General features: G+C 49.3%; 2 protein-coding genes across 2 annotated transcripts; one reads left to right on the top strand and one right to left on the bottom strand.

Moving 5' to 3' along the window:
* Positions 1-11: 11 nt before the first annotated feature.
* ZNF408 (zinc finger protein 408) lies at positions 12-4,654 on the top strand. The gene is made up of 5 exons (XM_033119611.1): positions 12-406; positions 715-992; positions 1,704-1,765; positions 1,989-2,248; positions 3,082-4,654. Exons 1-5 carry the CDS (start codon positions 358-360, stop codon positions 4,602-4,604), a joined length of 2,172 nt encoding a protein of 723 aa, XP_032975502.1. The 5' UTR covers positions 12-357; the 3' UTR covers positions 4,605-4,654.
* A 5,342-nt stretch (positions 4,655-9,996) lies between these two features.
* LOC117030064 (ATP synthase F(0) complex subunit C2, mitochondrial-like) lies at positions 9,997-10,341 on the bottom strand. The gene has a single exon (XM_033119703.1). It carries the CDS (start codon positions 10,339-10,341, stop codon positions 9,997-9,999), a length of 345 nt encoding a protein of 114 aa, XP_032975594.1.
* Positions 10,342-13,626: the final 3,285 nt, after the last annotated feature.

Raw genomic sequence — 13,626 nt, 5'->3', positions numbered from 1 at the left:
TCCGACCCCCGCCCGGTCCAAACATGGCCTTTCCTGGAGCCCCGCCAACTTCCTGTCGGTGCCCGCCTACGGGAAGGGTAGCATAACTGTCCGACTCTTCCCTCCCGAAAGGAGGCGGCTGGATCGATTAGTTCCTATTTCTCCGAATCCCTGGTGGATCTCCGGAGTCCTAAACTCGTATGGTTCTCTGATAGAGTTTTGCTTCACGAGTACTGCCAAACTCCCGGTCCTGCGCACCAATGACGTCTGACTCGGACGATTCTTTCCTGAGAGGAAATTTGGAAGTCAATGACTGTTTCCGGGAGGAGCAGAGAAGGCGATGCTCACTTCCGGCGGAGGGAGGCTTTCTGACCCGGGATGGAGGAGGCGGAGGAGCTGCTCTTGCAGGGGGAGAGACTGCAGTTCGGTGAGTGACCTCCGATGTCTCCGACCCTCGACTGTGGCCTAGAAACACTTGATATTCTCTGGCCAACTTTCTCCCCCACGACCCTTGTCCTCCCGAGCCCCAGAGCCTCCTCTGGTGCCCTCAGTCACTGGGGGCTTCTCCAGAGCCCTCGAACCCCCGCAAATCCCTCAGGGGCCCCCCGAGAACCCTTAGCGATACCTCAGACTCCTAAGGCCTGGCTGGACCTGCAGTTTCCTCCGGCACCTCTCCCAACCCCCGTCCCACGACCTCTTGGGCCACTCCCTCACTGCCTTCCTATTTTCCTGCAGCCCCTGAGCCGCGCCTGGACCCGGGCTCAGGATGGAGCCCTTCCGGAGAAGGCTGTGCTCAGGGCCTCAAAGACTTCCCACCCTGGCCGACCCGAGCCGTCCACGCTCTAAAGAGCCTGCCCCGGGGTTTGGCCCTTGGTCCTTCACTGGCCGAGGAACAGCGCTTGGGAGTCTGGTGTGTCGGGGAGCCTCTGCAGCCGGGACTGCTCTGGGGGCCGCTGGAAGAGGAGCCTGTCTCAGAGCAGAAGGGCGAGGGAGTGAAACCACGGCAGGAGAAGGTATTGAGGGATAGTACATCTCCTCTCCGTCACTAAAGCCTTGGAAGCGGTTCAAAAGTCTCTGGACAGCTCTCCAGTTTGTCAGAAGAAGTGGGGTATTTTCAGGAGATAGCATATGGTTTTGACTCTTCTCTCCAGAACTGTCTCTTCACCTCACATGCAATAGTTAAGGAATCGAGGTGCAAAAAGTTGTTATAAGCTGGATTAATGTAGTGTCATCGGTGACAAAAGTCAGGAGTAAAGATTTTGGAATTAAATAGCCGTGGGATTGTATCCCGGCCTTAGTCCCTAGCTAGTTACTAAATGGCATGTCTCATTTAACTTACGTAAAATAAAGGAATGGCTGTTTCCTTTATTTTAATCGTCCAAGGTTATTTGGAGCAATAGATGGAATAGCACAGGTAAGCAGTTTAATTGCATAAGAAGTACAACAGAAAAGAGTTGCTGTTTCTCTTACCACTTTATCTGTTTGGTATTCATTGAAGGCGGTAATTCTCCACACCCTCGGGAGGGAGGGACACTTTTTAGTCTTTACTGAAGGAAAAATCAGACAACACAGTCCTGTAGAGGCAGAACCAGAGACTGTTCATCTTCCAGGGGCTTCGTCTTAGATCTGTCTCAGGAGAGGTTACATCTGTTTTGTTTTTGTTTTTTCCCCCACTCTGGCCCCCTCAAACACATGGGAGAAGGACTTTTATTGGTTTATTTCAGGACGTGTCACTAGGCCCATGGGGAGACGTGTGTGCTTGTGAGCAGAGTTCAGGCTGGACCAGGTAAGTTACAGGAGAGTATGTAGTCAAGTTGCTCCTTTGAGGCTTTCTGTTGTGGCATTGGGATAGAACCGGAGCCAACTGTAATTCCCTACTTAGTGATCTTTTGCAGTGAGTTTTCCAAAGGCATGGGGTCGTTTAGGATGCTGACTGACTAGGGGCTGGGGCTTTCAGAGAGGACCACTTGGACAGGGTCTCCTGAGCTAGCTCTTGCTCTGCTTTGCAGTTTGGTGCAGCGGAGCAGGCTGCAGGGTGAGGAAAACGTGGCCCCGGTGTGGATCAGCGAGAGGCTCCACCTGCAGGTGTGCCGGGTCGTGCTGCCAGGCTTTGAGCTGCTGCTGTGGCCGGGGTCTCCCTCTAAGGGCCTCAGCCCCACCCAGCCCAGGCTAGAAGAAGAGACAGCCATGGTTGTGGTGACAGAAGGGGACTCTGCTGTACAACAGGAAGTGGTCTCTCCTGAGGAGGATGCGGCCGAACCTTGCACAGGTATGTGTCAGATAAATGCTGGCTTCCCAAATTATTACCAAGAAAACTTGTTGATAAGAAACAGTAGAGCTTACGGCTCAAGAAGGTAAGGGCGAACACTACAGAGTCTTAGTAGCTTTTCTGAGGGGGAAGGGCAAAGTGAGCCTGGGTATTTATTGAAATTTTAAAGTCTGGTATAAAGTGGATCTTTCACTTGGGGGTGGGGATAGGGCTTTATTTGGATTGGTTAAGGATCATAACATAATAATTTAGGATTTGTGGACACAGCAAGGCGAGAGTTTTTAGGCAAAAGGTTTATAGAGTCTTGGGGAATAAACTATCGTTTGAAGCTTTCTATTGAAGAGTCGTGAGTCTTTTCCTTGGAGTGAACAGTGTAGATATTTGCAACTTTTATCTTCCTGAATAAGTTTCCTGGAACAGTAAGGTCATGTTGATAAAGATAGAAGCTATGTATAAGGTTTCCAGTTTCTTATGTTTCTTCTATCTGGGGTGGGGATAGAGGTTCCTTTATTTTCAGATGAGTTAAGGTGAGGAGGTGATGGTCTCAACTCATCCTAAGTGCGTGTCCAGAGGGAGAACAGGGGGCCTTACTCTAGTGATTATGCAGGTGTCTGGGGCACTGTGGTTCCCAATACTTCCCCAGGAGGCACCTGAGACTGGACAGGAAGATAAATGGCCATGTGGCTCATGCTCCAGGGAAAAGATTGGTGTCCTTGCTCCCATTGAAGTTCAGGGGCTGAGTAGACGACGCAGATTTCTAATTTCCAGGTGACATCACTGTGACTACCTGCTACAATCTCTACTAACCCCAGCACTCCATTCTTGCCTTGCAGATCCTAGTCACCAATCACCCCCCAACCTCCAGGCAGAGAGTATGGTGAGCTCTGGACTTAAGCCCCAAACCCAGGACCAACTTTCCAAGGAGAGCCAACCACTTGCTCCATTGACTCAGGATGGCAGCATGGACAAGGAGGACCTGCCCCAGACACAGACGCCACCTGAACCTCAGAGCAGCTCCACTACCCAGCGGGGCCTAGAGAGCAGTGAGGCCACTTCCTCCTCTTCTGCCGGGGGCACCCAGGTGCACGCTTACCTGGTCAAAAAGTTACGTAGCCCCCGTAATCAGTGCCCACCCAGAACAAAGACCTCAGAGCCCGGGGCGCAGCAGGCTGGAGAGCAGCACTCCAGCTTCTCTGCACACTTGCGGAGCTCTCCTGGCCTGGTGGGCAGCTCCCCGAGACAGGGGCGACGGTACCGATGTGGGGAGTGTGGCAAGGCGTTCCTGCAGCTGTGCCACCTGAAGAAGCACGCGTTCGTGCACACGGGCCACAAGCCCTTCCTTTGCACTGAGTGTGGCAAGAGCTACAGCTCAGAGGAGAGCTTCAAAGCCCACACACTGGGCCACCGTGGGGTGCGGCCCTTCCCCTGCCCACAGTGTGACAAGGCCTACGGCACCCGGCGAGACCTCAAAGAACACCAGGTGGTCCACTCAGGTGCGCGACCCTTCGCTTGTGATCAGTGTGGCAAGGCCTTCGCCCGCCGACCCTCCCTGCGGCTGCATCGCAAGACCCACCAGGTGCCAGCTGCCCCCGCCCCATGCCCGTGCCCCGTGTGTGGGCGGCCCCTGGCCAACCAGGGCTCCCTGCGGAACCACATGCGGCTCCACACGGGGGAAAAGCCCTTCCTGTGCCCACACTGTGGCCGGGCATTCCGCCAGCGGGGCAACCTACGTGGGCACCTGCGGCTGCACACAGGGGAGCGCCCTTACCGCTGCCCGCACTGTGCCGACGCCTTCCCCCAGCTGCCTGAGCTGAGGCGCCATCTCATCTCCCACACTGGGGAGGCCCACTTGTGCCCTGTGTGTGGGAAGGCCCTCCGAGACCCCCATACACTGCGTGCTCACGAGCGCCTGCACTCAGGGGAGAGGCCCTTCCCGTGCCCCCAGTGTGGCCGTGCTTACACACTGGCTACCAAGCTGAGGCGCCACCTCAAGTCCCACCTGGCCGACAAGCCCTACCGCTGCCCCACCTGTGGCATGGGCTACACCCTCCCCCAAAGCCTCAAGCGGCACCAGCTCAGTCACCAGCCTGGGGTGCCCTCTAGTCCACCCTGCGTGTCTCCTGCTTCTGAGCCCACTGTGGTGCTGCTGCAGACTGAGCCGGAACTGCTGGACACAGGCAGCAAAGAGGACGGGTCCCAGGCCCAGGACGTCTTCGAGGTCACCATTTCTGAGAGCCAGGATAAGTGCTTTGTGGTGCCGGAGGGGCCTGGCCCCACCCCCAGCCTGGTGCTCATCCACAAGGACCTGGGCTTCAGCACCTGGGCGGAAGTGGTGGAGGTGGAGACGGGCACCTGACACCCTCGCCTTTCCCCCGTCGGGCTCTGGATAAAGACTAGTGTTTTCTAGCTGTGGCGTGTCTGCTTCTTTCCCTTTGGGTGGCCTGATAGAGACTAAAGTACCAGGAAAAGCAGGTCAAGGACTTCCCTACCCACATGTGGACCACCAGCTTGTTTCCTGATACTGGAAGGTAAACTAGTCTAGACTGCAGACCTTTCTGTCCACTTGCAGTAGAGCTTGCTCAGCCTCCTGCCCTGCAAATGCCACAGGGCGCTTGTTCTTTAAGCATTGCAGAGGTAACTCACCCCGTGAAGGGGTCTGCTGCCCTTTAGGGTGCTCAGCGCTGAGAGAGTCACTCCTATCGAGCTCCCTAAGGGACAAGCTCTTCTGCGTGTAACCACACTGAGTGACTTAATGGACTAAAAGGCCAGAGACTGAGCTTAGCTCACAGCTCACAAGTCTGTCATTCAGGCTGTAGGTTGTTTTGGTGGCTTTTCTCACCACCCGAGGGCTACTGACAGACACCAGACTCATTGGAGGTGGCTAGGGAGGGCCTCGTGTCCCCTTCTGTGTCCCTGACCCAGAGGTATCTGGTTGAGGGAAGGAGTGAGGAATTGACGTGTTTTGCATCTACCTCAGGCCTGGCCTGCGGTAGGTGGTGTGGTGCCCTTCACAGAGACTGTGATCTGGGGGTGGAAAGCCTTGGGTAGGAGTTTGAAGAGGAGCACCGCCTGGGGGTGGACGTGTTTCATGGTGGGGTTTCACTCGGTCTGGGCGTCAGGGCAGGCGACCCCAGGAACAATACTGACAATAAACCCTCAGCCCTTCCTGTGGGCCAGTCCTGTATGTGAGTTTGTTTATATAATTCCCATAGCAACCCTGTGAGGTAGGTGGTAGTATTCTTATTTTACAGATGAGGAAACTGAGGAACAAAGCTTTAAATATTCTTCTACCCAAAGTGACAAAGCTACTAGGTGGCAGAGCTGAGTTTCAAAGCCACAGAATCTAGCGCTGGAGTGAGGCTCTTACCATCTGCTCTCTGCTGTGCTCGTTTGGGCTGCAAAGGCAGGTGGGGTGTGGGGAGTTGCATGTGAAAAGCCCCATGATGAGAGCCTGGTGGGTGCAAGCACCAAAACCAGCAGGGCTGCAGCCAAAAGAATGAGGGGAGGGCCACGGGGACAGGTCACACAGGCCTCGCTGCAGGAATTGGGACTTGATTCTCAGGACATTGAGGAGCTCCTCGAAGCATTGTCAGCAGGGGAACAACATGGGCAGATTTGTGTGTGAAGAGACCCCTGGGGAAGGTTGGTGGGTGGCGTGCAGTTGTGAGGAAATCAGTTAAGAGGCTACTCGGGTGGCAGGGAATGGGGTGGTAGCAGTGGAAATGCAGAAGAATGGAATCATTCATCCGGCAAATATTTCTTGAGCACTTCCTGCATGTTAGTACTTAGGGATCTAGCTGTAATAGTCTCTGCTCTTACATAGGCACATTCTAGTGTGGAGAGAAACAAATACATGTCAGACTGGTAAAGGCAGTGAAGACAAGTGCTGCCCTCAGGGGAGAGGTTCAAATGGGGAGTGTGCTTTTACAGGGTGGTCGGGAAAGGCCCCCTAATAATGGGACACAAGCGGAGACCTGCACTGTGGACGGGAGTGAGCCAGGTTCGTGTCTGCGGAAGGAGTGGGATTTCCCGCAGACGGAATAGTACCAGCAAAGCCCAGCGAGTTCCCGGAAGAACAAGGAGCCGAATGACCAAAACGGAACATGGAAAGGATCAGTGGAGAGAAAAGCCACACCTTCCAAAGCCTGAAAACCAGCTGCTACTACTAAGGTTTACTCAGCCAACCCTGTTTTTTGGAGCCTGCATGAGTCTCTGTAGGTCCTAATCTTTTCCACCTCCTGTTTCAGGCAGGGTCATTTCAACTCAGGTGACTGCTGAGCCGTGTCTGCCCAGTATTGTTAGGGGGACGTACTCATTGCTTGAGATCAAACTGTGAAGGGGAGTGGGGATGCTTTGGGTTGCTGGGGAGGCCTGTTGACACCCACAAGAATCCTCAGACCCAAATGGGATGGGGATGCTCACAGCTCCTTGCCACTTCCCCCACATAGATGGAGAACTTTCCCCTACATTGAGGCTTTCCCTGGTGATGCAGAGCAGGGACAGATCAAAGCCAGCAAATTGGAAGGCACCTGGTTTGGGAGCCTCTGCTCTGCCCACACTCTTGGCTGAAGTGACAGTAGGCGTCGGCGAGCATTGTCCAGGCTCTTGGTACAGGTGAGAAAACAGGCCTAGAGAAAAGTCACTTGCCAAGGCAGGAGACCAAGGCAGCGGCAGAACCCAGACAGGGCCCAAGCCTTCTGATTCCTAATTTAATGCTCTTCCAGCTAAAACTAAAGTTCAGTGACTGTCCTCTGAAAGGCTGGTCACTGGAATATATTTTCCTCCCTGATTTCAAAATGATTCTTGTTCTTCATCATGCTGAAAGACCTTCATGCCTTACTTCTGCATTCCTCCATCACCTGATAGTCACTTTGAACGATTCGGTGTATGTAGCTCTGAATTTGAATGCTGCTCCCTGCACTAGGGCAAAGGTTCCATGAAAATGTTGCTGGATAACTTTTCACAGATACGAGTTAAACCACAGTCATAAATACAGTGTTTATAACTGCTGAAGTAAACATCAGAAAGTGCGGATCTTTTGTCCTGATTTGCAACTTTAATGGTATGAGAAAATCTTAGGAAAAATTTGAATCATGTTTAGGGACCTGTAAACAATGCAAAGCATCTTAGACTGTAATGAGCTCCATCTCTGGACAGGTTCAAGTGTGGACCACGCTCTGCCCTTGACTAGCTGCATAAACTCAGGCAAGTTACTTAGCTTCTCTGTGCCTCAGTTTCTTCATCCATAAAATGCACATAAATATGTACCTACCTCAGTACTGTGTACCTGGCACAGGGTGAACAATAAATCATAGTATTGTTTTTTAATTATTAGTTTCAGATGTGCAAAACAACATGATTAGACATTTAGGCCCCTCGCAAAGTGGTAATCCCACCAAGCCTACTACCCACCTGACACCATACATAGTTATTACAATGCCATTGACTATATTCTCTATACTGTACATCCCGTGACTGTGTATACAGACGGTGCCAAAAATACGTATGCACATTTTAAGAAAGGAAAACTATTAACATTGTAATAATATATACCAATGACAAAAGATGAATACTAGTCACATTTGACTTCTGCAATGACAAGAGGTGCTCAAAGTGGTTACCATCAGTGTCCAGACACTTCTGATTACAGCAAACTGCTGCTTGAGTAACATTGGTCAAAGTGTTCACTTGTATACATTTTTTTGGCACCCCCCCGGTATATTTAATTACAGTTGCCATTCAATATTATATTAGCTTTAGGTGGTTATTAATAGTATTGAAATCAGTCCTAAATTGGAAGACAAGCACGATTAAGTAGAAGTTTCCTGTAGGTATTGCTTGCTTGGGACAGGCCAGGGTTACTCACACAATAGCTCTGGGGTTCATGTGCTCAGTATACTTCATAGCACAGGGAGGCTGCACTCTACCAGAATCTCGGGACAAGGGGCATGTGAGGAGAAGAGCAACGGTCTGAGGCAGGCGTCTGGGTCTCAGTCCTGACTTTACCACCAACTCTCAACCTTAATCAATTAGCTTCTCCACTGGGAGCCCTCCATTTCCTCATAGAGTGACATGGGGAAATTGGACCAGATTACTGGTTCCCAGTCTCGGCTCCACCGTGAAACACTTTTGCTAACTTTTTGTCTTTTATGGATCCCATAGTTTAAAAGATTTCTATTAAATAGAAATTGACTTATTTTTTAAATCAAAATAGAAAACTGATCAGATTGAGAAAAATGTAAGGTAATTAACCACCCAGAGACATAATTTCAGCCAAAAGGGAAAAACATTATTTTTGTCTTAGGATAAATTTACAATTCTGAGGTTTTGTTTTGTTTTGTTTTGTTTTACAAGCAAAAGGAGAAGGCCACTCTGTGGTACATGCACAGAGTCCTAAGCTTTGAAATGTCTGGATTTAATAATATCTAATCTTTCTTCCAGCTCTGAAATTCTCTGTGTCTTGGAACATAATTTTACTGTTTTCAGTGATTATGGAGCTTCGCTTCATAACATAGTGTTGGTCTCACCCATGATTTTGTTTAACACCAATATGTTGGGCAGAAACCAACCCCTCATTGTGGCTTTGCTCTTAGAGGGAAATATGGTCCGCTTTATGTGTGCAGGCATATGTTTGTGGTGAAAAACAGGAATGACGCGCTCAGTTACATGGTACCCACTGGGCCCAGAAACTTCCAAGGAGAATGGTTCCTAGAGGCTGGGGATTTGTATTGGACCCTGAAGACTAAGGGTGTACTGGGTCTATTGGAGCCCTGCATCCCTGGTGGTGCCACCACAGCCTGGCAGATTTATAGGATCCTTCTAGAGCCACTCACAGAAGGGATGCTCTCCCACAATCCTCTGCAAAGTAGAGTATTCACCCAAGAAAACATGGAGGCTATCTAAGTAGAATCTACTTAATACTTGCCATACTTGTTTCATCTGTTTGTTATAAATTCTTCAGTATAATCTATAACTCATGAGAATTTAAAAAAATATAGCCATGTGTCAAATAATACTTAACTATATTAACAATAATGCTTTCCTATTACTGAGATCCAAATCTATATTCAAACTTTTTTGTTTGTCAAAAAAAGTCTTTTTTTTTAATTTTTTAATTTTTTATTTTTTTATTCAAAAAACTAAACCAATGATGGTAATTCGATTTCCTTTGTGCATTTGGTTTTTAGATTTCTCTTAGGTTTCTATTATTCTGAACAGTCTCTTTCATCCACCCCTTTTATTTCCATGTCATAAATTTGTCAGAGAAACTGGAGTTATTTGTCATGTCAAGTGTCCCTCATTTCACCACGATGTGGTGGTCTTATTCTTTTATCATCTATATTTCCTGTAAACTAGTAATTAAAACAAAGCTTTGATTTGATCCAGGTTCGCTAGTTTAGGAAGAACCCTTCATAGCCAGCATTGTGTATTTCCAGTTTTATTATCATATCACATAACAGTGCTGTTTATTTAGTGCTTACCATGTGGCAAGCATTGTCATACTTCACAAACATGATTTATTTGGGGGGTAAGTAGTTTAGTTTTTTTGTTTTTCTAATGCAGTATTTATTTGTCTTTCCTCGGTCAAACCCTGAGCCTACCACTTTTCCCCAGGCTGCCTGGGGAAGTATAGGAAAAGGAACATACAGGGCAGATGAGACGGGAGAAAGAACTATGGGAGGTGGAGACGGCTCCTTCTCATAGTAAGGATGAGAAAGGCCACCATCAGGCAAAAGAGCTGCAGGGCCTCAGAGGGCAAAGCCAAGAATGGCGTAGGAGAAGAGCTGTTGCTTTAAAGAAGGGTTCCTGGCATAACGAGTGATGAGGCTCCCAAACACGGTCCCAATTCCAGCCTCAGCCCCAGCCCCAATGCACTTGGCTACTGTGTTGATGTCCTTTGAAATGGCGCCTGTTTGGAGGCTGCGGCTAGAAATAAGTGCGGTCAGAATATGTGGGGCTGCCAAGCTGCTGAGGCTCTCATCTGTCAGTGTCTCAGGCCGTTTCAACACCACTACAGACAGTGACTGGCTGGCTCGGCAGCTGATTGGTGCTCCTGACCAGGGGGTGGAGACAAGCCCTGCGCAGGCGCACATTTTCAGGGGATGAGGGGCTGTGGCAGGAGAGCTATTCCCAGAGCAGAGAAGAGGACTGGTTTAGTTTTTATTTAATAATGATAAACTTAACTCTGAATCCATCTAGACCTGGAGGGAGATAAGGATGGAATCCAAAGAATTGCAGCAAGCAAGAACACAAAGATTACAGGATGTGAGAGCTGGAGTTATTCTCAGGAACAAAAGGAATCGTTGGAGATAAGATAAAAACAAAATCAAACTGAGAGTGGCCTCGAGTCTTCTTGCTGGTCTTGCCATTCCTGGATCCAAAGCGCCCCTTCGCTTCTACAATATGCATGCCGTCTCTCTCCTGGCCAGAACTCCTGCTTGCCATCCAACCCATCAGTCTTCACCGTGCAGATGACACACTGGGAGCCATTTGGGTTGGGTCCAGCATTTGTCATGAATGAGATGGCAAGACGCATATTCTTCAAAATGAAGTTCTCCCCCTAGATAGACTTGCTGCCGATACTATTATGGTGTGTAAATTCATCACCCTGACAGGTAAACCCAGAAATAAGTCTAGGAAAGCAGGAACCCTTATAACCGAATCTCATCTTCCCAGCGCTCAGAGAACTGAAGGATTCTGCTTTGGAACATTGTCTGCAAATAGCTTGAAGAAGACGTGGCCCAACAAGTTGACCGTTAATGGCCATGTCTACACGTGGCCTTGGCGAAGCTGCCACTCCAAATAAGAGTCAGCAAAGAGTCCAGCATGATCTTACTTAGCTGCAAGTGAACATTGGTATAATTCTGGTTTTACAGATGGTGAGACCAAGGACTGGCCTCCCAAACTAGTAATGTCTTCCGTGCTGTGGTGCTGGTCTGTCAGGATTGGGGATTTCTGACAGTGAGGAAACAAGGGGGCAACCCCCCGGGCCCCCAAACCCTCAGTAGAAGAGGTGCCATGTGTTACGTGTTTTGTCCTTCTCCCTGCTAACACCCCACACTCCTCCCACACCTGCCCCTTACCTGTTCTCCCTCTCCAGGTTGAGTCAGCAGTGGCCCAAGCTGGTCCTCAGAAAAAGAAGGACCACTTACCTCCAGACAGGAAGGATGAAACCACACCTCTCTTCTCTCCACTTCTCAGGAGCCCTCTCCCTTTCTTTACTCAACATGGAATTTTTAAAGAAATTAGTGAGGTGAGATCTTTTCACCATTCTAGTTAAAAAAAGGGAGGGGGGATAGGCTCAATGTCATTAGGAACAGGGATACAGATTAAAACCACGATGAGACACCTACATGTCCGTCAGAATGGTTAATACGAAATGGCTGGATAATGTAAGGTGTTGGTGAGGATATGAGCAGCTGGAACCCGCAGACGTTGCTGTTGACACTGTAAACTAGCACAGCCACTTGAAACAATTATTTGTCACAGCAACTTAGCCGAAACATATGCCTGCTGTATGAGCCAGCAAAGCCACTCCTGGGCCTGGAGCCGACAGAAACAAGTGCTTATCAGTCCCAGAAGACTTGTACGTGATTGTTCATAGCACTCTTCACAATAGCCCCAAACTGGAAACTGATCCCAGTGCCCAATCAACAGGTGAATGGAAATAAGATGTTCCATAGTCATCCAATGAGAGACGACGCAGCTTTTAAAGGAAGGACTGCTACACGCAGCGTGGATGAATCTCAGAAACGTGCTGAGCGAGAGAAGGCAGACACAAACAGGTATATCCTGCAGGTTTCCATTAGATGGAGTTCAAAAACAGGCAGAACGGGTCTGCGGTGATGGTGGTTAGAATAGAGGTTCTCTTAGGGATGACGCAAAGGAGGCAGTTGGGGGCCGGAAATGTTCTCTCTCAATCTGGTGATGGTTCCATGGGTGTGCGCATGAAAATTTGAGTTAAACACTTAGGATTTGTTTTAACATTATGGTATATACGTTAAATCTCACCTTAAAAAAGAAAAGAAAAGAAATATATAACATAAATATATATAAATCTAAATGTAGGAACTGGGCAACCCAGGAATTAAGCTGATTCGTGGGAGTCCTGGTCCCCAGTTCTCTGCATTGGGAAGAGCCCTCCCTGTGATCTTCCCAGACTGTACAGAACCGCAGTCCAGACCCTGAACGGTCAGTCCCGAAGGACAGCCAGGTAAGAATCTGTGTTTCTGCTCTTTGTCCCTCTGTCCTACTTAGACCTAGGACTAATATTTACCTTGTGTACTGTAAACAGGAAGTGGGGGAGGGGCGGGAGCAGGGCTGGGCAAGGGGCAGTGTGGGACCACCAGGTGCTGTAGGCTGGCCAGGCCTACAGGGGGAGCAGGAAGGGCCCCACCGTGAGACCCTGGGAACTGGGTTGGCCCCTGTTTCCAGAAGCCAGGCAATAGGTTCTAGGAGATGAGAGGAAGCAGAACAGAAGCCTAGGAGGCCTGGCCCTGACTCCTCCTCCCGGGCACCCCTGCACACAAACACTCCTCCACAGCTCCCCAGGTGGGAGGCAGGGAAAATGGGACCTTCCTTCCGTGGCTGAGAGGCTGAGAGCAAATGTTGGCTGTCCCTGCCCCAAGTGTGTCCTAGGGCAAGGTGGGCAGCGCTTTGCTGACTTCACCCTTGTCTCTCTTGTATCTGTTTGTGGGAATCACACAAACCTCCCTGTTGGTTTACATCCATGTACCTACTGATTAGTAAGCACTTTCATGGGCTTTCCATTCACAATCTCCTTTAATCTTCCCATCAAAGTACTCTTCCCATGTACAGATAAGGAAACTGAGGCACACAGGGATTAAAGCAACCGTCACCATATGTTAGGATTGGAAGGAATTGCAGAGACCTTGTGAACCCACTGGCCGCAGTTGGCACATGTTCAGGGAAGTGGGGGCTGGATGATGGTGGTTACATTGGTCTTTCCTTTGGGACTTCCTCCCAGACCATCCATCTCTGGTCCTAGGAGGACCTGTGCTCCCAAATGGCGGGTGGATTACCCTGTTTCCCAGAAAATAAGACCTAGCTGGACAATCAGCTCTAATGCGTCTTTTGGAGCAAAAATTAATGTAAGACCCGGTCTTATTTTACTATAATATAAAACCTCGTCTATAATAATAATGTAATATAATGTAATATAATATAATATATAGTATAGCATAATATAATAATACCAGGTCTTATATTAATTTTCGCTCCAAAAGATGCATTAGAGCTGATGGCCCAGCTAGGTCTTATTTTCGGGGAAACACAGTATCTATTCACTTGTCCCCATGGCCCTGACCTGCTGACCACTTCCTCTCAGCTGGTTTCTTCATAGTAGTTTAACATTAACC

The sequence above is a fragment of the Rhinolophus ferrumequinum genome, chromosome 11 (assembly GCF_004115265.2).
Source record: "Rhinolophus ferrumequinum isolate MPI-CBG mRhiFer1 chromosome 11, mRhiFer1_v1.p, whole genome shotgun sequence".
Taxonomy (NCBI): domain Eukaryota; kingdom Metazoa; phylum Chordata; class Mammalia; order Chiroptera; family Rhinolophidae; genus Rhinolophus; species Rhinolophus ferrumequinum.
The sequence above is the reverse complement of the archived record's forward strand: the minus strand, read 5'-3'. Positions and strand labels throughout refer to the sequence as shown.